Raw genomic sequence first — 25,135 nt, forward strand, 5'->3', positions numbered from 1 at the left:
TCTTGTCCCTGGTTGAACTGGTTTTAGAAGTGAAACATGAAAGACAGGATGAATTCGCATATTAGAGGGTAATTCCAATTTGACGGCCACCGGGTGGATAATGGCCTTAATGGTGTAAGATCCCAAATATCTAGGATTAAAAGTCCGAGTTCCCTTCAGAGGTATATGTTTTGTAGCCAGCCAAACTTGATCCCCAATCTGGTATTGTGGAGTTTCACTTCTATGTTGATCAGCATTTTTCTTGTATTTCTCTTCTGCTTGTTTCAAATGTTCTGTTGCTTCCTTAAAGGCTTGTGTAATAGTAGAGTGCAAATGACTAACTGCGGGCATTTCTAAGTGCTGAGGCGAATCAAGTTCTGAGGTTCGAGGGTGATGTCCATATATGGTATAAAAAGGGCTTTTTCCGATTCCTGAATGTACAGAGTTATTGTATGCATACTCGGAAATCCATAAAATATCTTTCCAATTGCTTTCGGTCTGGTGTAGCATGCAGCGTATGTACTGTTCAAGGGTCTGGTTGGTTCTTTCCGTCTCACCATCAGTCTGGGGATAGTGACTTGTTGATAGCCTCACGTCGATTTGTGCCAGTTGACAAAATTTCTTCCAAAAATGCGAGATAAATTGACTACCTCGGTCAGAAACCAATACGGAAGGGAATCCGTGTAATCGAATAATGTTTTCAAGGAACTCCTTGGCCAGAATCGAAGCAGAAGGTAACCCCTTTAAAGGAACAAAGTGGGCCATCTTGGAAAAAAGATCCACAATAACTAGGATGGTGTGAAATCCATTACATGGAGGTAGTTCTGTAATAAAGTCTAAAGACAAGGTGTGCCATGGTGTAGGTGGAATATCCAAAGGTTGTAAAAGGCCAGCAGGTTTTTTCTTCTGGCTTTTGTTTTGGGCGCAAATGCCACAAGACATCACAAATGACTTTACATCTTTTCGCCAAGTGGGCCACCAGAACTGTCTCTTAATTTTCGCTTCAGTTTTTGCAATACCTGGGTGCCCTTCCATCAGGGTGTCATGGTAATTGGAGATGACCAGTTCTTGTATTTCCTTGTGTGGTAGAAATAGTCGTCCTTGATAGTAAGGTAGGTCATTGACGACTGAGTAGTCCGGGCCTTTCTTTACGCAGTCCTCCAGGGTTGCTGGATTGATGAGTTGTTGGATTTTTGAATTAATATATTCTAGTGTCTGTAGAGTTGTTATGCCAAGAATTCTTTGCTCAGGAATTATTGGCACCGGTTCCCGGTTTGCATATGCTTCTCCCATCCCTATTCGGGATAAGGCATCTGCTTTGCCATTTTTGCAGCCTGGTCGATAAGTGATCACGAAATCGAATTCGGCAAAGAACAATGCCCATCGAAGTTGTCACGATGATTGGGCTTTGGCTGTTTTTAAATACTGCAGGTTCCAGTGATCGGTGATTAGGGTAATAGTATGCCTGGCACCAAGAATATAGTGCCGCCAAGCCTTAAGGTGGATTTGATGGCTAATAGCTCTTTATCGGGAACCGCATAGTTTAACTCAGGTGCTGAGAACTTTCTGGACCAAAACGCTACTGGGTGAAGTTGACCGGTTTCAGGATCCTTCTGGGACAGGACAGCTCCCATGGCTAAACTGGATGCATCAGTTTCTACTATGTATGGAAGCTCAGGGCGTGGATGCTTTAAGGCAGGTGCTGATGTGATTTTCACTTTCAGCTCTTGGAAGGCCTTTTCAGCCTCTTCGGTCCACAAGAAGCGTTTGTTTTTTCGCAAAAGTGCTGTGATGGGGTGTACAACATGGGAGAAGTCCGGAATGAATCTGCGGTAGAAATTAGCAAATCCGAGCATGCTTTGTACCCCTTTGACTGAACTGGGTGATGGTCACTTGAGAATTGCGTCCACCTTTCGAGAGTCCATTCGGACCCCTTTTGGAGTCAGGATAAATCCAAGAAATTCAACTTCCGTAGCATGAAAAACACATTTTTCCAATTTTGCATATCACTTGTGCTGGCGTAGTTTCACAAGGACTGCACGCACGTGCTTAACATGGCCTGATTCTGAGGAGGAGTACACTAGAATATCATCTATGTATACGACGACACAGACGTCAATGAGTTCACGAAGGACATCGTTCATAAAATACTGGAAGGCTGCTGGTGCATTGCACAACCCGAAGGGCATCACCTGATATTCGAATAATCCGTACTTGGTGCGAAAGGCAGTCTTCCATTCGTCGCCTTTCTTGACACGTACCAGATGATATGCCCCTCGGAGATCTAACTTAGTGTAGATACAAGCATCCTTTACTTGGTCTAGTAATTCGGGGATCAGAGGCAATGGGTATCGTTTTTTTACCGTAATCTGATTTAATGCGCGGTAATCTATGCACGTTCTAAGGTCACCTTCCTTTTTTGGCACGAAGAATAAAGCTGAGGATGCAGGAGACTTGGAAGGACGAATAAAGCCATTAGCAAGGTATTGGTCCAAGTATTGCCGTAGGTGACGATTTTCAGGTTCCGTGAGGACGTAGATTCTACTGCATGGGGGTTGTGCAACGGGTAGGAGGTCGATTTGACAATCGTATGATCTGTGAAGAGGTAATGTATTGGCCTGTTCTTTTTGAAAAACATCCTGAAATTCTTGGTATTCCTGAGGTAACTGCACGATTGGGTTAATGACTGTAGCCAGGCCTTTGTTCAAAGTTTTCTCCGGGTAACAGGTGTGTGCACAATCCGGGAAGGTTATTCTTTTCTCTCGCCAATCTATACAAGGATTATGTGTTTCTAACCATGGCATCCCCAGTATTATCTGGAACTGTGGGGCTTTGATTAGATCAAACACAATAGTCTCTCGATGCCCATCTTGACTCAACAGTGTCATCTCTGTAGTGGAATGAGTTACAGGCCCCGAGGCAATCTCAGTTCCATCAACTGTGGTGATAACATCCGAAGTGGTCTTTTTGCAAAGAGGTAGAGGTATCCTTGACACCAATTCGTGGTCCATATAGTTTCCTATGGCCCCGCTATCTATGTATGCCCTTACTGCGTGCATACGTGATGGCTGCCTGGGATCAAGTAGGACCATTGGGATGATCAGATGCAAGGTCTGAGTGTCCATCTTTAAGCTCGGCAAGCGGACTTCTACGCTTGTCGGGCATGGTCGTTTCCGGAATCAGGCTCTATGTGGCTTTTATCAGCAACTCCTACCACCTTCTTGGGTGGTTTTGTAGGGCAATCCCGTAGAAAATGTCCTGAGGTTTCACAGTACAAACACAACTGCATCTGTCGTCTTCTTTCTCTTTCCTTTTGAGTTAACCCCCCCGATCTGCATAGGTTCAGATGCATCTGTTCCTTTGGGGGCAACGCTGGGTTTAACCAATACCCGGTTCTCGAGCTTAGCTCGATCAGTCTTTCGGTTCTGAAGTCGGTGATCTAGCTGGACCACTAAGTCTATAAATTCTGTGCAATCCTGAGGTGGGTTCACAACTTGAGCCAAGACATCTTTGAGTTCTCCCCGAAGTCCACGATGAAACAATGTAATTCGTTTTTCCTCCGGCCACCCGGTTTCCACCACCAACCTATTGAAGGTTGCAATATAGGTTAGCAGATCCTGGTTACCTTGTCGTAAGGATAAAAGTTCATTGTCCAGGGCTTGACCCTGTGAGTGTCTGGCAAATAGTTTTTCCATGCTCCTTTGAAAACCCTGAAAATCCCGGAGAAGAGGATCATCCTGGTTGACTAATGGAATGGACCAATCTGCTGCGCTGCCACTAAGATATGACAATACAAAGGCTATTTTGGCTTGGTCATTTGGAAAGGCTCCCGGTCTGCATAAAAAGTGCAAGCGGCATTGGTTCATAAACACGGCAAACCTTTTGGGGTCCCCAGCAAAGCGTTCGGGTGGAGATAACGGAATATTTCCTGGTAAAACCACTTGTACAGGATTGCTTGATGAAACGGGGGTTGGGTTTCCCCCATATCCAGGTAGGGGCGTTTGCCCAGCTTGGTTTTGCAGTAGTTGCCTAGCCAGATCATCCGTGCGATCCTTTGAGACAATCAGTTCTCTCCTGAGGGCATTAGTCTCTTGGCGAGCAGCATGTACTTCCGCCCTAAGTTCCCCAAATAATTGGGCCAGTTGGTCGGTTTCCATACCACCCGGGTGGGTATTTGTAGAGAGGCTTTGCGTTCTGTTACGCTCACCTGGACCCCACAGGGGTGTCGATCAGACCCAGACAGCTGCGGTCTCCTTCAACGTGATGCGTAGTGCAGAGATGACTGTCTGCCCCGCCTAGTCTTGTCTGCTGGACCCAAAGAAGTATTTTCCTTATGTTTGTAAAAGATAAGCTCTCCATCCTGCGTGTCTTGCAGGGGCGCGTAGATACCAGTTACTTCACTAGTTTGAAGGTGTTGGGAGAGTTCCGGTAAGTATTGACTCTGAAGTCCCTGGTGGGATTGGTAAGTATCAAGTTCAAAGAGTTCAATGTGCCCGATGTTCACTCTTGTTCCCCTTCCTTCCTTAAGTTGCAACTGAGTTCGTAAGAAGAAGGTCTCGTAGCTGCTGCTGGCGTTCAGGTAAGAGTCTGTGTTACCCAACGCTGTTTGGTAACTATTGCATGCGTTAACGTGTTGTTTTTCTCCCTCTTTACAGATGCGGCATATGAAAATGTGGAGAGTTGTGGAATAATACCGCCGGTGGTAAATCAGGTAAGTCTATGGTGGTAAGAGGTTGTATTTGTTGATTTCCTTGGTTCACCTTGTTTATTCTTGTGTCCCCTTGGTGCCGGATTACGGCGAAGAAATGATGGAGACAGTGCCGCATCGAATGATGCTGTGAGAACTGGTGAGTATGGCGCCGTGCTGGAGCTGGCGAAGCGAACGCGTGCAGGACTGATGTACTTTCCAGGTCCGGAGATGAAATGGTTCCGGAATTAGGTGAGGAATTTGAAATATGTTCGTTTTCTAACCTTGTCCTTTTCTTCTTTTTTATTCTAGGAGCTCCGGATTCGAGGTGGGCGTGGCAGAAGACTGGATGCTGGCTGCAGGCACGCGGGCGTGGCAGAAGATTGAATGCTGGCTGCAGGCACGGTGAGCGTCACGCTGCTGGATGCAGACTAACGCGAAGCATGTGCTGCTGTTCGGGTGTGGTTTAAATAGCCTCCAAAGTATTTCCAGGTAAGAAGTTCCCTAGAGCCACGCCCGAGTAAAAAATAGTCCCTGTAACAAAATAGTCCCACCCAGGCCTCATGTAGGCTTGGACTCTTTTGCAGCATGGTCGGCATCAGGTAAGTAAAGTCTATGAGCCTGGCGCCTATGGCGCCAGGACTGATTTCTATGATGAGCCTGGCGCCTAAGGCGCCAGGACTGAACCCGGACAGCCCCTAGTCGGGGCTGCTGAGGTTTAAACAAATGTCTGGATGCCTGCTCCTGGAGCTGAGGGCCTTGGTCCTGATGCCCGGGGGTAGGCATCATGACATATTATAAAGGTAAAGTTGGCACAAGTGGATTTGACTTTGTTCCGTAAAAACGACTTCAGGGTGTGGGGAGGGTCAGTGGTTTGACTATATGTTTGCTTCTCAATAAAACACCAGAATAAATTGCTACCTAATGTTTAGGTGAGCCCTTTGTGTGCCAGACCTCTGCAGATGACTTTCAAAAATCCTCTGATATCTTGGGGAAAAAGATATGGCTCTGAACCCAAGAACCTCTAAGGGACCAGCCTCCTGTGTGGATACTCCAGTAGTGAAATTCTAACCCTTGTCACTGCTTCAGAAGCAAGACTCCAGGTGGTGTATGTTGACTTGTGAGCAAGAGGCTTCCATAGCATCACTTAAATAGTGAGACTCCAGAACACAGGTGTGTCCTTGATCCCTGTGATATATGACTAATGAATCCCTGGGAAGAGGATGTTTCTTTGATACCCCTGTCATCTCTTAAGCCATGAGACCTCAGTGATGGGATGTTCTTTTGATACATCTGTGATCATTTGTGTGGTTAGACATCTAAGAGTAATACTTCATTGATATACTGAGACTAAAGGAGAGTTATATTTTCTAGATACCCCTATGAGCTGAATATAACTAACGCAGGGAGATGCTGTATTAATATCAATGGGATCCTTTGAGTATTCAGACTAAGGCAAGGGAGTATTTTCAGACTATTGTGTCCTGAATAAATGGATACTTTCTTGATATTTCTTTGATCCCTTCAGTAGTCTGTCTCTAGGAGGGGGCACATGCCATATACCATGAATATGCACATAACAGGTGTGGTAGGTCAAAAGGAGGAGGCAGACCGGTTTTTGTAATTTCAAGATTCTTTATTCAAATAAATATAGAATATGTCTTGCTATCCCTATTCTATGGCTTTCCCTACCAAACAAAACTAACTAAGGTACGCATTGTCTGCTTGTGAAATTCCAAAGTAAACAGTCGGTCTCTGACCAACTCTAAGCTATTATGTTCCTTCCACTAATAGAAAACAACAAAATACCAGGAGAATTTCGCCCTTCTTCTGGGTGGGATTTGTAATGAATCTGATGGTGTCATCACTCCTTTCCCAGGGGTAGCCTCTTCCCATACGGTTAGGTGATGGCAGCCGCTACCTGATCCTGATCCTGGGGGCAGCTATGTAAGGGAGGACCACATGGGGGAAGGTGACCAACAGGGGATAACCCGGCATCATCGGATGAACACACGTTTCCCCCTTCCCATTTAGGGATATCCCCTCAATTCCTCATGCCTTTATGGTATACTGTGGTAGACCCCTTCAATCAACCATAAAACCTGCTAATAACATCTTTGAGTATTCTGTGAATGAAAAACCTGCCTATTATTCCCATCAGCATGGAAACACTGGGGCGAGGAGGCTGAACAGAAGCAATGAAGATAAGGGAAGCCAAGAAGCCCAGGACATGCTATATTGGTTGCAAGAGCAGGATAGGTGCCAGGACATTTTAAATTCCAAACCAGCATGAAGCAGGGAGATGTTGTTGGATGGAGCCTCTTCTTTTCGGTGCTGAACGAGGGACCGCAGAGCCGCAGAAGAGACCATGGAGCCGAAAGGCTCGGGAAGTCGGCAGAGGAAGAAGGACTGCAGAAGCAGGTTTGCCATGTTGGGACCGTAGCAGGAACGGAAGAGAAGTCTTCCCGACGGCCACAGGAACCGGAAAGCAGTTCTAATGCCACCTGCTTAAAAGCAAAACGGGAGCTGCAAAGGACATCTAAGCCGCCAGCTGAAACCGGTGAGCCTGTGAAGTGGAGACGGGACAACAGAGAGCTGCTGTGTGTTTACCATGACAGGATCGAAGAGAACCATGAAAAAGACAGTGAGTCTTATGAAGGAAAATTGGGAGACCGGGGCACTTCGGCAACTCTATTAAGGAAAGAAAAAAGCAAGCATAGTGAATGAAAGGGATTTAAGATCCAATATTCTTCTTTGAAAAAGAAGAATACCAGAAGTGAATGTAAGAAATAAGAACTGTCAAGTTTGCAAGTGTGTAAAGGTGAATCACATGAGAAAGTCCTAGCAGGAGAGTGTACCAGGCAAAGACAAGATTGCAACTGTATAAAGTGAATGGTGCAAGAACGTCCTTGCAGGAGAGTACACCAGGCAAAGTCAAGATTCCAACTGTATAAAGTGAACTGTGCAAGAAAACCCTGGCAGCAGAGTATACCAGGCAAAGTCCATTTTGCAAGTGTGTTAAAGTGAATCACATGAGAAAGTCCTGGTAGGAGAATATAACAGGCAAAGTCAACATTGCCACTGTATAAGGTGAACTGTGAGAGAAAGCCCTGGCAGGAGAGTATACCAGGCAAAGCCAAGTTTGCAAGTGTGTAAAAGTGAATAACATGAGAAAGCCCTGGTAATAGAGTATGCCAGGCAAAGTCAAGGGTGCAAATGTAAAATGTGAACCACATGGAAAAGCCCTGGCAGGAAAAGTATAAGAGGAAAAGATAAGTTTGTGAGTCAAATTGTGTTAAGTGTGGAAATAACATGGCAGGGGAGTATACCAGGTATCCTGCGAGACTGCAGCCCACTTCCAAGTTGCTTTGCTTTCAAGCTGTTTGTTGAGTAAAGAATCCCAAGGAAGACTAATACCCTTAGGCTTGTGAATGTTTGAAAAGATTTGGGAAGGGAGATATTCTTCCTAGAAGAGTATTGCAACGCAAAGAGGAAGGAGATATCCTCTTGGGGTATAAGAACTTAGATTGTTGTGTTGATATATATCGTATTGGTGAAGAGAAACTTGGGGATGGGAGACATTCCTTTGAACTGTGAATACGATCAGTTGGAACTTTTGTGCTGGAGTTATACCTTTCTATTGAACTTGAACATTTGTGCAATTGCAAGACCAAAGACATTACCCTTAACATCTTAGAGTTACTTTTGGAATGTGACGGCTAGAATAGATTTTCGGACACAGGACATTTTTGCTTTGGGCATCGTGACACAGGAGAGACCCTTAGTTTTGGTTGAGGTAGGGAAATATCTCCTAAAGTAGGCATAGTGAGAAATTTTCCAACCCCCTTTTACTTTAAATAAAGGTTTGTGACCACAATCATGAGTTCTTTGTGTCCGTCTCTCATTCCTGGCTCCTCACAGATTTTTCACCTGCAGTCTTGAGATATTACTTGGCTATCCTGTGAAGTAATTGAGTTCCTGAAGAGGGTTTTCCCAGTCCTGGTTTCCCCTGCTTGTTCCCTTGGCAGGCTCTTCCTCCGGAGCTTTGGTAGCTTTGGAAATTCTTGAAAAAGTTCCCTCTTTAGTGTCTCTAAAAGTCTTTCTCTTCCTGGTTTCACTAGGGAAAATGATTCCCTCTTTGTGTGGTTCTTATTCTCTGTGTTGCTACAGTTCTCCTTGTGCATAAGACAGTTGATATGATATTCCTGCTCTTATGATTCACTATCTTCATCTTTGCTATTCCTACTGCACACCCAATAGTTATTCTCTTTTTTCAGTTCTAATATTACTGAGATGAGTAGGATGGGTTTCACAATGATTATTCTCTTCTGACCACTCACTCCCTACAGCTATCCCTCTGTAAATACGGCGTAGTTGTCAGACTCACCAGTAAACTCTCCAGGGTCACGCTGACACTTTTGACTGCTTCTCTTTCTTGTGGTTTTCTTTCCCTCTGCTCAAGGCTTCTGGCCAACAACACCTTCTGCCATCCTCCCGATGGAGGATTTCTCGGTCTCCCGTTTCAGTCACGACTTGACTGATTTGAAGCTCCCAGGCTTCGTTTCTCTTCCCTCCCTAAGAGTACTCCTTCTTCCCTTTTTAATACGGGTTGCTGGATCCTCCCGAGGGGAGGGTCATAGTCATCATCTCTGTTTGTTAGACACTCTTCATCCTTGATTTAACTTTCTTTGTCGCAATACTATTGCTCTTAGACTAGGGAGTAATCCCTATTACTCTTTCATCAGTCCTCTTCTTCAAAGTGTTTTCAATATGTTGTTCTTGAAGGGCAATATTAATCTTGTATTACAATAACACAGAGTGATTTGGTTTGAAGGTGGTCCTGTGGTGTCAAAGGGAAAGATTTTAGGGAGTTCCTCTGCAGAACAGGAGTCCTTGTCCCTCGGGGGGAGTGGGGTCTTTCCCTGTGACATCCCGCTTACCTCTACCTGTTTGTGGATTATTGCATAGTGGGATAATCTGCCTAGCCTCACAAGAAAAGGCTACCCCCTGGGGAGAAGTGACTGAATCCCGGGATTTTGTCACACATGCTGAAACTCCCAGAGGGGTAGGATGTATATAACAGGAACCTTTCATTGGGTTCTGTGACCAGTTTCATAATAACACCAGCAGTCCAGTCACAAGAGCTTGCATTAAAGCATACATTAATCAATCGCGTTCCAACTTTGCGTGCCTGTTGCCATTTCCATCAGAGTGGGAAGAACAGTTTCATTTTCTCTGGGGCAGTCCTGTGGTTTTGAATTAGTGATGAAGAAATTAAAACGTTCACTACATGTGTTGTAATAACTTTTCGGCAAACTAAATGATAGCCAAGTTACCCAATCTGAACACCTGGTACCTTTCAAGCGCTTGGATGTCACTAGAAAGTGACGTAATAGCAATGAAAGCCACATTTCATACCTCCTTGGAGACCAGAATTTCATCCCCCTTCAAGTTAATTTTCTTGATGTTGGCATCGTGACCAATGACATCCATACGTTGCAGCTTTTCCAATTGGTCTCTCACAGGGTCTTGAGGCAATGGTCCATGAGACACAAGAGGCAGAGAAGATCTTGTTATGACCATGCCCCCCTGGGGAACCTGCAATGGAGGAAAACACAACAATGAATCACAAAGCTCACAAAGCTATTACAAGCTATGTCTTAATTACAGAAACTCCATACACTTCAGGCAACAGAGACCAAATGACAACAAATGCATGTGTCTGAGAACAGGAACTCCAAATGCAAATTGACTTATTATCCATTCTATTGTTTACACTTTCCAAGACTGAAAAAGTGGTATCGACTTTCTTTTGTGATAATCTATTTATTGACCTTTTTTGTGTAACTTATTTTATTCACCTTTTTCAGAGAGCAGTAACATGTTCCACTTCAACAAAGCCGCATTTCCAGCAGCTTCTTACAGAATGTGCTTCTCCCAGCTCCCCTCCCACGACCCCACTCTTCCCTTCATCCCTGAGTTACCTATACATTTTCTTTTTTTTATTCTCCATCGATCCACAGTGATACATATTAATCATACATGTATCGTCTCTCTAGGATTCCGAGTATTTTTCTCCTAAATGAAGTCCAGGATGCCTCGATATAATGTGTTAACTTTCGAATATCCCTGCACTTTACCACAAATCCCCCACATGTGCCAGAAGAAATCCCCACCCCACCACCTCTCTATGCCCAGATCTTCTCCCAGCTGTTGCAATGTTTTGTATTCCCTATTATTTCACATTCGTCTTACTTGCTCTAACCCTGCTTCAAACTAGGATTGGAACCTAGGTGGGTCTGAGATAGCATCGGGGATCAGAGGGCCCCAGTTATGGCTAAGGGGAGATGGCCAGGTTGCGATCCCTACCATTTTCTGCGCCTTTGCCCCTTGGTCCCAAAAACATTTTAGGGCCCCATGCAGCCTTACTCGTCTCGGTAGTCTGTTTTCCTCCACCCATAGCCATGCTCCCAGTGTAAATGGAGTTAACAGCTGATTTTCCATGCATACCCTTTGCTTTTCCTTGCCCTTTCTCAGGTGCAGTATCAGAATCCTCAAATGGGTTGCTATGTAATAATTCTCCATATGAGGGAACTGCACCCCACCTTTCTCCTTGGGTAACATTAACATCTGGTAGTGAAATCTTATTCTATTCTACTCTATTATAAAGGGTTCTTATATAGCGCCATATGCCCAAAGGCCTCAGGGCGTTCACATAAGAAGAAAACAGAAAAAACATACAAGTGAAAACAATAAATATCTCAGGCCGATCAATCACGGCAGTGGCAATAGTTGTCTTGGGGTGGTTAATCAACTTCTCGATCAAAAAGGAAAGTCGTTAAGCTCTTTTTAAATTGTGCTAGTGACGGAATTGACCTGAGCAGAAGAGGAAGGCCATTCCACAGGGATAGTGCTCAGAAATCAAAATTGGACTCGCCAATCCTTTTTTGATAAAGTGCTAGGTTGATTTAGAAGAACTTGATATTAGAGCGTAAAGAGTGCCTAATAGGGGTTCTCTCAATCCAAGATCTGAGGTGTCATGGAGCCTCACCGGATAAGCACTTATATAGAATACTTAAGGCTTTTAATGAAATTCTCTGCTTAATAGGAAGCCAGTGTAATATCCTACGGGCCATGTGTATACATGCCTGCCTGTTCAAACCACAGACTGCAGGAACTGCCCATTTTGAATGACCTGAAGTTTCTTTATATTTGCTTGGAAGGTGCCAACAAAAAGGCTATTACAATAATCCACTTTCGAAATAACAGTTGGTGTGGCAATAATCGCCCTGTTGTTTTCTGAAAGATACGAGCGTATCTGCCATAGCAGAAGTGTCATGTAGGCACAGGAGCTGCTTAGATATGAGACATGCTTCTTAAAACTTAGTTGGGAGTCAAAAAAGCCTACAAGTGTTTTTACAGACCCCGACACCTCAATGGTGTTATCTGCAATAGAAAAGGAGTATATTGAGGGTCTTCAGTTATGTACTTGTAGCCATGATCATAATTTCATTTGGTTTATCATTTAGGGCGAGGGAATTCATCGCCATCCAAAATTGGATGGCCTCAAAAACCTCACTCACTCTTGCTGAATCAACAGCAAATGACCCAGTTAAATCTAGGAAGATCTGGGTGTCATCAGCATAATTAGTGAATATCACACTCAGATTATCCAGGAGGTCGAATAAGGGTCTACAGTAAATGTTAAACAGGGAGGGTGAGAAGCAGGATCCCTGGGGAACCCCACACACCATGGGGACCTGCTTCAACTGGAAATATTCCTTTAGCACTCTAGCAAATCTGGGACCAAGAAATTATTTAATCCACTGAACAGCCATGAGCATTCCCAATCTCAACCAATCTCTCAGCCAGTAGTCCATGATCGACCAAATCAATAGCGGCCGAGAGATCGAGTAGTAGCAGCAGAACCAGGCTGCCTGTGTCAATGATTTTAGTTGCATTACATTTCAAATCTAGGAGTGCTGTCTCAGTGCTCTGCATCTTGCGGAAACCAGATTGACCAGAAGCGAGAATTCCTTCCTGTTCAACAAACTCCTGATACTGATTGCACACTATTGTATCCATGTTTTTCAACAAGAAAGGAACATTTGTAATTGGTCGATAATTTTCTTTTTTCAGCAGTGGTGATATCCATGCTTCCTTAAGGTTTTCAGGGGCAAGACCCTCCATATAAGAGCGATTTATAAAACTGGTAACATAGGAGATAAAAGAAGGGAGGTACTTCTTAAAAGATGAGGCTGGAAAAATGGCTCCTTTAAAAGAGGTCGGCTTCATTCTTTTTACCATGTCTAGAACAGTTGACTCAGATATTTTTTTCAATTAAAAAGATGTAGATGAGTTAAAGATTGACATTGATTGATCATGTAGGATCTTCTTTTCTATAATCGGGAGCTTATTTACCCTATCCATGATGGAAGCTTGATGCTGAACAATTTTCTGTATACAACCATCATGGATTTTTGGCTCCAGTCATTATCGAAATTAACATTTGGCTCTGATGATGAACCTTTAAGTTCATGGAAAATGACACAGAGTTCTCTTGAATTTGAGCTGGCTGTCATGATACACTCATTTAGCTTGGCCTCTTTGGCCTTGATAATAGTAGTCTTGACGCTTTTTAATGCTGATTTATTTATTTCAAGCGTACCTGACAAAGGATGCTTTCTCCAACTGCGCTCTGCTATACGTTTGATTTTCTTAGCCGGCAGAACCTCTGACGTGAACCATTGATTGATTTTTGTTCTTTTTAAAGATAACATTCTTAGCGGTGCTAAGGTGTTAAAGGCATTATTAATTATCTTTGATAATATTACATGAGAAAAATAAGTCAAACTGGATGCAGAAATGATCTGACCAAATAACGTTGTGTGTCTTTATAGGTGAGATATCTTGATTCTTTGTCACAACCCAGTCTACAGTATTCACCCCCATGGGAGTAAATGTATTCACATGTTGTTTAAAGCCCAAACCATTTAGGATGTTCATGAGGGATGATGCTGCTTGATCAGAAGGATCATTGACCAATAGGTTAAAGTCTCAGAGAATCAAAAAAGAAGACAAAGGTTTTAGAGTCGGTCCAAGAAAAGCTAATAATTGTTCTCAAATAGAGGTGTCAATTTAGGGGGGTGATATAATACCAAAATGTTAAGTGTTATTGTAGGAGTCAGGACCAATATCAGTAGCATGGAATCACAAGCATCCAATTCTGGTATTGCAAAAATAAAAATATGCTAATCTTTTTTTTACAAATTATGGCCACACCAGCCCCTCTTGCATCCTCCCGATCTGAGTGCAAGATACTATAACCATCAGGGGTTGCTAATTTAGCTGCTGCATGTAGGGAAGCTTTCTGAAGCCATGTTTCCATAATCACCATGATGTCTTTATTAGTTTCAAGTATATAGTCAGATAACTCAACTGCATGGCAGACAAGTGAGCGAGTATTCAGTAAGGTGGTCTTTAGGGACAGTACCTCCGTCCTCTTAATAGGTTTACAACTACTCAAATGCATTTGAGTCAGTGTTTGTAATTTATTTGTGTACTGATTTTAGCACCCAACACAGGAGATGGATATGTAGTAGTTTGTCCCAAACAAGGGGTTTAACTGTTTTTCTTGCTCAGCATGGCGTAAAATGCTCCCAGAGAGTAGAGAGCGGTCATGCTGTGCATTTACAAGTCGTTGTTGAGGATTTCTCTGAATGGAGGGAATAAGGTCTAGTCAGGACCTCATGGCAGTATTATTATACAAAATATATCAGAAACCAGGAAACCGTGAGGTTATAGGAGAAGAGATAATTCAACAATAATTATAGTGGAAGATGGAACCATAACCATAAGCAGCAGAGTAACAGGCACTTACCCTGCACTAACTGGCACAAACCGGCCCCAGCGCTGAAGCGCCTCACATCGAGCTAAATATGCACAGGAACTACAAAAGAGATGGGAACTGTAGTTCAAAACCACGTGTGAGCAGCACTAAGCAGGTTTACCCCAAAATATATGCAAAACAACAGAGTTCACAATTTTAAAAGGGTAGATCACCCTATACATTTCAAAACAGGCAAGGATTTACACAAATTGTTATTTAAAAACTAAACAATAAAATTTCACATTACAAGTTTTAAAATATAAAGATGGTAGTAACAGGCTCTATAACTACTAAGTAGTCAGACAGCACCACTAAAAGTCCTTAAATACCGTCATAAACCGGGCCCGACGTGCCTGCGCTGACCTCGGTCTAAATATGCACGGGAACTACAAAAGAGATGGTAACTGTGGTTCAAAACCACGTGTGAGCAGAACTAAGCAAGTTTACCCCCAAATATATGCGAAACAACGAAGTGCACAATTTAAAAAGGGTAGATGACCCTATATACAGTTCAAAACAGGCAAGGAGTTGCACAAATTATGATTAAAAATCTAAACAATAAAATTTACCATTACAAGTGTATGGGAGGATAGGTCAAAGAGACCCCCTTCCCCTGCAGTCCCCTCCTTGTGATGTCTATGACTCGTCAGGGGACCCCCTGCCACCAGGGCCCAGGTGGTCGGTGGACCACTGGCCGACACATTGACCAAACGTACTGTATTAGGCTAGGCCCTAGAAACCATTTTGAAAACCAGAACGCCATCTCAAGATATGACTCCTAATGCGCTGCAGCACGGCCCCCACCTTCAGAGAGTCCTCGCCTACCCTGTTGCCTCCGCTCCCTGGCAGATCCGCTGAAAACCCGGAAAATAACTGTAAATTGTCCTTGATGAAACAAAAAGCCTCAATCATACACCAAGAAGCTGTTTATACAGATATATATATATATATTACAATGATATTCCTTCTGCACGACCCCCTTGCCAAAAATCTACAAACACTGTAAGAATAGAAGAATGTGTTATTGTGTGACTAAATGGTCACGATACTCAAACACCCTCAGCTATGTACAAACATTCAGTGCCCCTACCCTCCTACTATGTGCTCCTCTAGGGGAAATGTAAAGAGAGTGATATCAAGTTCTTATGACATGATGCTGCTAGAGTGCAAAGGAACACAAGCGCGACAGTATTCTAAGCACATGTAAAGTGTTTAAGGAAAATACATGGAATGCCATCAACTGTGAATGTACGAGTTTAATGTCTATTACTGCTGTCAACCATATTGGTCTGTTGCTCCTGCGTGCTCCACCAACCCTAATGCTACCTCACGTATCGTGTTTACAATATAATGCCAGAGCTGCTAATCTTGCAAATACTTACCCTGTAGTGACTAATAGAACTGTTGATATACTTAACGTGTTTTGAAATGACTATGTACTGGTGCAAAGATTATAGACGTGTAACCCTTTAGACATTTTACATTATACAAATCCCTTCATTTTCAAATTAATTTGCAGCTTGCGAGAAGAATATCATTGTGGGCATATCCAATGCCACCTCCCCTCCCTTCCCATTGAAGCCTGCCAGAGAAAGCAAAGGCCCGAGCTACACCACCTCACCTCCCCCAATTCAGCTGGAGCTGCTTCAAGCATTCATGTTCCCCCGCAGCTCACATGGACACGAACAGCCACCTGAATTATTTACAGGCCAGCAGCAAAATCCGGCCATAACCAGAGGCCAGAGGTGCCCCCTCATAAGTCCCACGACCCATCAGTTAACCCCAGATTAATGACGCTTGTAAAAGAAGACACCTAATATTGCACCAACATTGTGGAAAAGCATCTGTCATTACTTCTAATGAGACCCAAAGCTCGGACAGCTTACCCCATGCCCTGAGACCCGACCCCGTGGCCTATGATACCTAGTCAACAGGATAACAGCAACCCTGTATTGATGTATCGTCAAAGTACTCCACCTGATGTGCATTCCTCCTGTGTTGTATTAACCTGTAGAATAACCTATTGGAGGATTACCGGACAACTGACATTGCAGCGTTGAATGAATGGGGTGTGCATGGCCCTTAGGGCAGAAAGCCAAGAAAGACGTCCATCAATGACACTGACCACGCCTGACCAGACAGCACCTCCCGGATGAGCCCAGCTGACCTGCCCACCCCACGTTGGCACCCGGCGGTGTCCACCAACCACGAAGCGACGCGTCACAGCTGCACATAAAGTTAGTCAACGCCACCCAATCCCCATGTACATGTGCCCCCTATAGTGTATAGGTGTCTATGACATTTTTGTAAATATAAACGCCTGTCTTTGCGATTGTCAGACAGAGCGCTCTCAGAGTTTGCAGAGTTCTTTGCATGTCCTATTTGACTTAGATAAACTTCCATTAAGCTCACCCGCACTTGGTCCTAGCCTTCTTCCCATTTTGGGAGAGTCCATTACTGCCTCTCATTGCGGGGAGGGTCGTGCTATCTGGGGACGCTCGCCTTCACAAGTTTTAAAATATAAAGATGGTAGTAACAGGCTCTGTAACTACTAAGTAGTATCAACCTAGATTTCATTTCGTCATGGTCTTCTCGAGTACCTCCACCAGAAGCATTTGAAATAAGAATAACACTCTGGGTAGTATATTACTTTTTATGGAATTCACCAGGTTTTATATTGACCAATTATTTAAGTCCTCATATATGGTCTTTAAGAGGGCCTCACATAAGTCCTTCAGGTCTCTTGTTATATTCACTCCAGAGTAGAGAACTCCTGACATTCCTACCTGCAGAGAGGTGCTCTCTAGATCCCCTAAATTATCTTTGTTTATTTTAAATCCGGGTAAACGCCCATATTCTATGATTTCCCATAAAACATCCATTATGATGGGAGGATAGCACTGTGACAATGCGCAGGTTTTTGGAAGCAAGACTGCGTTGAGCAAACACAGGTTTGAATCCCAGATCCATGCTTGAAAAAAGAAAAAAAAAGATTGAGCATGTTATAAATAACATGCACTTCCAAAAGTCAATTAAACTAGCGCCTAGATAGCTATGGGTTATGTGCGCTGTAAATTTAAAAAAAACAATTTTTCATAGTATTTCTGCTTCACGGTACACAGTTTACAAAACACCTCTCCTAAGGTCTGTTCCCGCAATTCTCTTATTATCCCCTTCAACTCCTGCAATGCTCTATCCTCAGTACCACTACCAATAAATATTGTCTCCTAATCGAGTTCCTTATCAGGTTTCTCTCTCGCTTCCCCCTTGAGCCTTCTTTAATCAATACTCCCTGTATTGTTGTTTTGTGGCTTCCCATACCACACTCTTTCTCAAACCTTCTTTATCATTCTCCTCAAAGTAGTGCTCTATGTCTCACTTTAACTCCCGGTTAAATACCATGGTCTTCATTCCAAGTATGGCGCTGCGGTAACAGAGCAGTAATTACATAACAGCCACATTACTGCATCACCATATTACAATTTTTGCAGTGAAGTGGAGGATTTACCTCCAGCAAAAAGCTGGAGGTAAAGCCACTCCTTTACCACTGAAAATCGTCAAAATCGGTGGAAATATTGCCAGCAGTAATTCCACAGAAATCCCCATGGAGTCCGAGGGACTCCAATAAATGGCCACTAACACCGCCTACCACCACTTGTAATTCAGCAGTAAATCCGCTGGACCAAGTGGTGGCAGCGTTAATTCCGTTTGGCAGTATTCTGGCGGATTTACTGCTGGAATACTGCCAGATACTTAATGAGGTCCCATATCTTTTAATAAGTCGTTGCATCTCCAGTACTTGTCAACCCCCCTTCAGCACCCCAATGTCTACTTGTGCTGTTAGCATCTTGTGTGATCCAATCACGCCATCTCTCCCATGCCGCTCTCACAAGCCCTATATTCCTGCCCTCCATCTAGTAAGATGTAATCAATCCTTCAATCCAGACATTGCACAATAAATATCTTTCCAGAATGGACTTGAGGCTTCCTAACACAACCAACCCTATTTCTTCTACGGGTTATCATGTGGATTTTCTGTCCCTGAAGCGGTCTACTACATATTTAAATCCCCTCCAATTATCAATATTCCCTCTGCTAGATCGAGGGTCTCCCTCAAAACATTATCTGCAAAACGTCCCATGCCTGGATTCAGACAATATATTGAGCTCAAAGTTACACTCTTACCTTTCAGCTTTCCTTTTACTGTTAGCTATCTCCCCCTTATATCCTCTAACCACCTCAATCTCTGTAAAGTTCAAAGTCTTCCTCAACAGGATCTCTCCACACCCTTTTTTGAACTTCCCTGATGCCCAGTATACCCCAATGTTTTTACTAGGGATTCTGCATTCCTCCTCCTTTATCAATCTCGTCTTTTATAGAAAAGGACAATTCATTTATTCCTTTTGAATTCACTTACCACCAAAGAACTTTTCGTGCGTGAATTAAGGCCCTTCAGGTTCAGAGTAGCCACTCTCATGGTCTTCTGGGCCCCCACCTCGTTCCTGCATCATAATGACCTATGGAAATCACAAATATCATGTCCTCCATATGATTCCCCTTATCATAACTTGGACCCCTCTGTCTTCACGGCCATTTCCCCCCCTGAGGTATGCCCATGCCCCTTTCCCTCTCTCTCCCCCTTTGCCCCTTCACAACAAACTCACCCGAACATCAACAATATAAGAACTAGTAACATCCAACGAGATGCCCGTCTACTCACAGGCCACTAGGTGAGTTCCATGACTTTCACTTTTACAAGAGATAACGGGTGCCAACTGTCAAGGGGGCATTCTTTTCGGAGGAAGCAGTTTGGGGGCCAGCAGAGCTGGCAGAGCAGCATAACTCCCACAGCACAGGGCAGGGGAGGGACATGGTCAGCCCAAGGGCCCCCTGCAATTTGCTGGAAATTTCCATGAGAGTTCATGCAGCTGGGGGAAGGACTGCAAATGTATGCATCAATGTAAAAGGTGCAGCGGGGACCACAGCCAGTACCAACTGCACCAGGCCCATCACACCCACCACAAAACAGACTGAGGCCAAAACTTCCCTGGGCATGATGGGAAGGTCCCTGATAAGGGTAGCAAGGATGGAGAAATGGTTACAGGCCTTCCCGGAAAAAGAGATGCCAAACTGATCAAAGACGGCCTTACAAAGGGTTATACCTTCCCTTTAAATGATCAGGGCTCACAGGACATACCAGCAAGGTATGTCCTGTGAGAGAGAAAATACACAAAGAGATAAACCTGGGGAGAATGGTGGGCCCATTCAAAGAAATACCATTCCACTAGTTCATCTGGTCCCACCTGGGCCTAGTGCCCAAGAGAAAACAAGGGGAATTTAGGTTGATCCACAGCTTACCATACCCACGGGGCAGTTCAGTGAACAACGGCATCTCCCCACTGCAGGCAGTAGTAACATACACTGACTTCTAGGGGCATGGCTGGCAGACATTAAATCAGACTTCCGGCTCCTCCTGGTACACGGGACGTCACACCCATGGTTAAGCTTCCATTTTGTGGAGAGATATTAATTACTATGACAAATGCCTTCAGAGGGGGTGCGCAATCTCTTGTTCATATTTTGAGAAGCTAAGCTCTTTCATCCAATGGGCGCTGAATAGACTAATGCCAAAGGCTTGGGTAGTACATTATTTGGACGACATTTTATTTGTAGGGCCCCAGAACTCCAGGCTATGCGGGAAAATCCTAGAAAGTTTCATGGGCTTAGCAGAAGATTAGAGCCACCCTCTAGCGCAAGAAGAAAACGGTCGGCCCAGCACAGGTACTGCCGTTTTGGGAATAGAAATTGACTCCAGGGAAGGGCATCGCTGAGGACAAATAAACAGACTTAGCTGACATCATTGGGCACATGAAAGCCAAAAATAAAGCAATATTAAGGGGGAAACTAAACTGTACAGGCAGAGTAATACCGCAAGCGTGGGTATTTCAAAAAAGCATTGAGCTGAGGACGAGAGGGGTCTCTCAAACACCAGAGGGTCAGGCTGGGCTCAAGCATTAAGAAAGACCTGGCGATATGGGGAAAGTTCCTGCAGGATTTCAAGAAATGCTTATCTGGTGCTGCCTATCAACCAGGAAAACAAAAGAGCGCTATTTACAGAAGGCAGCAGGCGCAAGTGGCTTCAGCGCTACATTAGGAACTAAATGGTGTGCAGACGTGTGGCCAGAGAGCTGGCAGGACCTGGACTGGACCAGGAACATCACACTGCTGGAATTGGGTAGCAATATGCACTTGGAGCAGCAACCTGCGTAACCAAGAGGTGGCCGATAATATGGCAGTGGGACAAGTGCTCAGCAAAGGAAGTGCATCTTGCCCGCTGGTGTTGGCAGTATTAAGGGCAATAACTGTAACAGCACTGAAAAATAACATGGTGCTGAGACACAGGTATATCACAGGCGAGGTAAATTATGTCGCTGACACGCTGTCTCGTTCGCAGTGGAGAACTTTCAGACAACTGAGGCCAGTTACAGAACTGCTAAGGACGGCTATGCCAGGGGAAGTATGCGCAATGCTTGAAAACCAAATAAAGAGAGAGATCACAGCTTGAAGCAAGACTCTTCAAAGAGAAATGGCACCAGCAAAGAGGGGGGAGAGCCTGTAGAGAAGGCTGGGCCAATCATAATGGACCTCGCTGAGAATGCTTTGGCCGAGCAAACGGCTAAGCAGATGGTAAGTACCTAATCAATGTTAAAAATATAATTGAAAAAAGAGTGAGTGGGACAATACCAAAAGTGATATCAACAAATTTGGGTGGGCTTTTGCACAGGGGAAAAGCAAAAGCTGGGCAACGGTTCACCCAGCGGCGGTAGCATACGCAGTAAAGGTGGCCGGGGGACAGACCCAACAAATAGCCCCGTGATAAGATATGCACTGAAAGGGTCGGTCAAGATCGAGGGTAACAGGCCTGACACAAGGAGAACCCTGAATTTTGGGAAGATGGTACGCCTATTGGCGGCGCTCGGAACGTTATGTGCCAACAGTTGCGAGACAGTGTTGCTCAGAGCAGCATTTGCCCTGGCATACTTTGGGGCATTCAGAATAGGGGAGCTAGTAGCAAAAAACATGTCGGAAGGTGATGGGCTCTAGGGGACATAATCATGGGAACAGATCGCATGACAATATGCCTGAAAAAGTAAAAAAATGGACTGACTAGTAAAGGGAAGGTTTGTAACATTGCAATGCATAAAAGAGAAGGGCCACTGCCCCATATGTATTACAAACAGTGTTTTGATACCCCCCAGAGGGGATACCACCACGGGTGGGGGGCCAACTGCTGATACACAAAAAAGGCAGGGCACTTAGCAGGCTCCAATTTCAGGCAATGCTGAAGAAGGCGATTATCAAGGTGGTTTGGAACCTAGCAGAATTTGGTACCCACTCATTCAGGATAGTGGCAGCAACATCCGCCTGGTCGGAAGTGCCTAGGAACCAGAGAGGTCCAAAAAATAGGGAGTTGGAAGTCTAGCAGGTTTAAAAAATATGTTAGGGAAGAACTAATATAATGCAGGACATTTGCCCCTGCAGGTGACGGCCCTTACAGCTCGATGTGGATCGTAGGCCATTCATTCGGGACACGGGTGGGGAGGTGGATAGAAGACATAAAAAACAAGGGCTGCATTTCCGAAAGACAATCACTTTCTGGTGTGGAACACTGGGGATGCGATGTAAGTCCATCCACGAGAGACTATCCAACCTGATCGGTTTATTGCAGAGGGACATATGCAAATCTCTGAGCAGCATATCCCACTGCTCTAGGAATGCTGAGATATGCATATCAGAGGTGGTTCCCAGGAAGAAATGGCACAGGCAGAATGCAGAAAGGCAGGAAGTTAAATAAGGCAGTGGAAAAGTTTTACAGGAGCACTGGGTTAAACCTTATCAGGCACAGTTGTCCCAGAACAACCCTGACCTTTTTCACCAGGGCAGGGTACATATATCACCAAAGGGATTAGAGGTCCTTACAGACAGCATATTAAAGGCTCTAGCAGAAAGGGGTTGCATACAAGAGTACTTTTGTGGGGACCCTGAGCGGCTGGGAACCCACTCAGGTGTGGCCCGGGACCCACTAAGGTAATGATTTTTTACCGGGCCCATGGAATGGGCAATTACCGGGTCATGCCGACCTTGGTGGACCCGGTAATTGCCATTCCATGGGCCCAGTAAAAATTGATCCCCATAGGGCTCAATGGGAATGGGGAGGGAGCTAACAACGGGCTCGTTAATAATGGGCCCGTTGTTAGTTCCCTGGTCCCGGTTTTACCAGATGTCCTTTCCGGGTCCTGCGAGGGTACCTCATAATAGGGCGGAGTGGGTTTAACGGCACCTGCACCATTACCGGTGCCTTTAAACCCATTCCACCAGCCTCGTAATGAGGCCCAAGGACTCCTGTTACAAACTCAAGTTCATGGTGTAAGGCAGGGAGTCGCAGGCAGCGTTCCTCTGCTGTTGGTGCAAGCTCCTCAGGGTGGACTCAGGGTGGACTGATCATTGCTGCTGCCTCTCCAATGATCGCAAGGGGGAAGAGAGCCTGCTACCACTGCTGAGGAGGTGGTAGGTCAACCAGGACCGTTGTATCCTCTGCTTGTCTGTCTAACTTGGCAGGCCGTTTCCTCTCCCTCATCAGGCCAATGTCGACAGCGCTCACCAACTTGCAGGGCAATTAATTCCCTATCACCTCACTGTTCCGGTAACAGTCCTGGTATATTTACGCCACTCGGAAGCAACAAGTGCTGCATGGGAGGTGGGAGGACGTGTGAACACTCGGGTGCCACGCAGACCCTTTGTTCATCCGCATCGACCATAACAAGTGTTTTTCATCACCATCCGGCTCAGCAATGATCACCACAGCCCATGCAGGTCATATCAGTCCCTGATCGTCGGATTATGGAGGATAACAAGCCGGATGTTAGGCATTTAGGGCAGAGCTCGAGAGAGTCACGACTCTCCCATGTGACTGCCAGCCTCCCCGTTACTTTTAGAGTTAACCATGGTTATGTTTCTTGATGTCACCTTGCAAGGGAAAATTGTATAAAATGCGTTTCTAAGCAGATACATATTCTCAACCAAACATTCTTTAGATTTCAGGCATGTGATATAGATGAACAGATGTAATGATAGTAATCTTTGTTTTTGTGTTAACAGCTATGCAGGAAGGTAGCACGTGAAGGGAATTATTACTGGAGTACCCATTGATTTTATTTTCCAGGGTATCACTTTTAACATTTCCCAATGCAGACTCCAATAAAATCACAGGATCCTTTGACTTATTTATGAACGCATACAAGGTGATTGGATTCCAAGTATCCTCTGCATCAATTCCTGTGGTAATGTGCATGCCAAGCGGTAGCCATCTAGAGTGGGGGAAGTTTTGCTACAGTTATTGGACAAATAATTTTTATTAAGCTTGTGTTGAAGACTGAAATTAGTATAAAAGCAGTGAAATACTCAACAGGTTTACCATGATGTAAGGGAGCATCGCCATTCAACAGGTTTAGCACATTGTTAAGGAGCCAATGAACTCAACAGATTTAGCACAATGTTAAGGAGCCCATCCACTCAACAGGTTTAGCACAAGTTAAGGAGCCTATCAAGCAACAGGTTTAGCGCAATCTTCGAGTGATCTTCACACACTTTCCTCCATACATGCTTCTTATAACCTGGCTTTACTTACTGCAAAGAAATCTTACTTTTCAGAACTTACAACTTCTCTCACACCATCCTCATCAACTCTTTCAACTTCTTAATACAATCCTGTCTCCTAAACCTCCTGATCCCTCCCTTTTCTCATCTCCTGACTTTGCCAACTTTTTCACATCTAAAGTTGCTACTCTTCGCTCTTCCTTCACTAGCTCTCCACCCTCTCCCCTATCAATAAATTCACCTCCTTTCTCGCTATCCTCGTTTTCCTCTCTTTCTGATTCTGACACTTATGCTGTTCTTGCCCATCCTACCGCCTCTCCTTCTGATCCTCTTCCATCTACACTTATCCCTCAAATCTATCCTCATCTTCTTTCTTATCTTACTATTCTTCGTTCTCTAAATCTTGTTTTCCTTCTCTCTTCAAGCATGCTCTTATTCTTCCAATTCTGAAGAAACCTTCTCTCGACCATTCTATTCCAGCTAACTTTCACCCAATCTATCTCCTTCCATTCTTGCCTAAACATCTTGATTGTGACGCTTATGCTCAAGTCTCGGCCTATCTCATTCTTCATTCCCTCATACCTCCTCTTCAATTTGGATTTTGCCCTTCTCACTCTACTGAGACTGCTCTCTTGCATGTCTCCAATGCTCGTCTTAATGCTAGCCACTCTATCTAATGTAATGTTGCAGTATTTATAAAGCACTAAGAGCCGAAAGCATCTAGGATCTAAAACAGCCACTGAGATAAGAAACCTCCAGATGAAGCAGCAAAGATAGAACCAGGGATTAAAAATGATAGGTTTTCTGAGCTTTCCGAAAGCCCATCTGGCCACTCACTTCCCAGAACTGAACAGGGAGAGAGTTCCAAATAAATAGTACAAGAGTGGAGAATGCTTGTCCTCCCGACCGTGCTATTCTTCTAT

General features: G+C 44.5%; 1 protein-coding gene across 3 annotated transcripts in view; it reads right to left on the minus strand.

The window, feature by feature from the left end:
• Nucleotides 1-25,135, minus strand: part of AXDND1 (axonemal dynein light chain domain containing 1) — an 871,721-nt gene that overhangs the window by 121,024 nt on the left and 725,562 nt on the right. For all 3 annotated transcript variants that reach the window (XM_069641478.1, XM_069641476.1, XM_069641477.1), the window contains one exon: nucleotides 10,085-10,264. In XM_069641478.1, the coding sequence (XP_069497579.1) occupies nucleotides 10,085-10,264 (180 nt within the window). The remainder of the gene's footprint in view (nucleotides 1-10,084; nucleotides 10,265-25,135) is intronic.

Source organism: Ambystoma mexicanum, chromosome 1q (genome assembly GCF_040938575.1).
Source record: "Ambystoma mexicanum isolate Mex_15411 chromosome 1q, UKY_AmexF1_1, whole genome shotgun sequence".
Taxonomy (NCBI): domain Eukaryota; kingdom Metazoa; phylum Chordata; class Amphibia; order Caudata; family Ambystomatidae; genus Ambystoma; species Ambystoma mexicanum.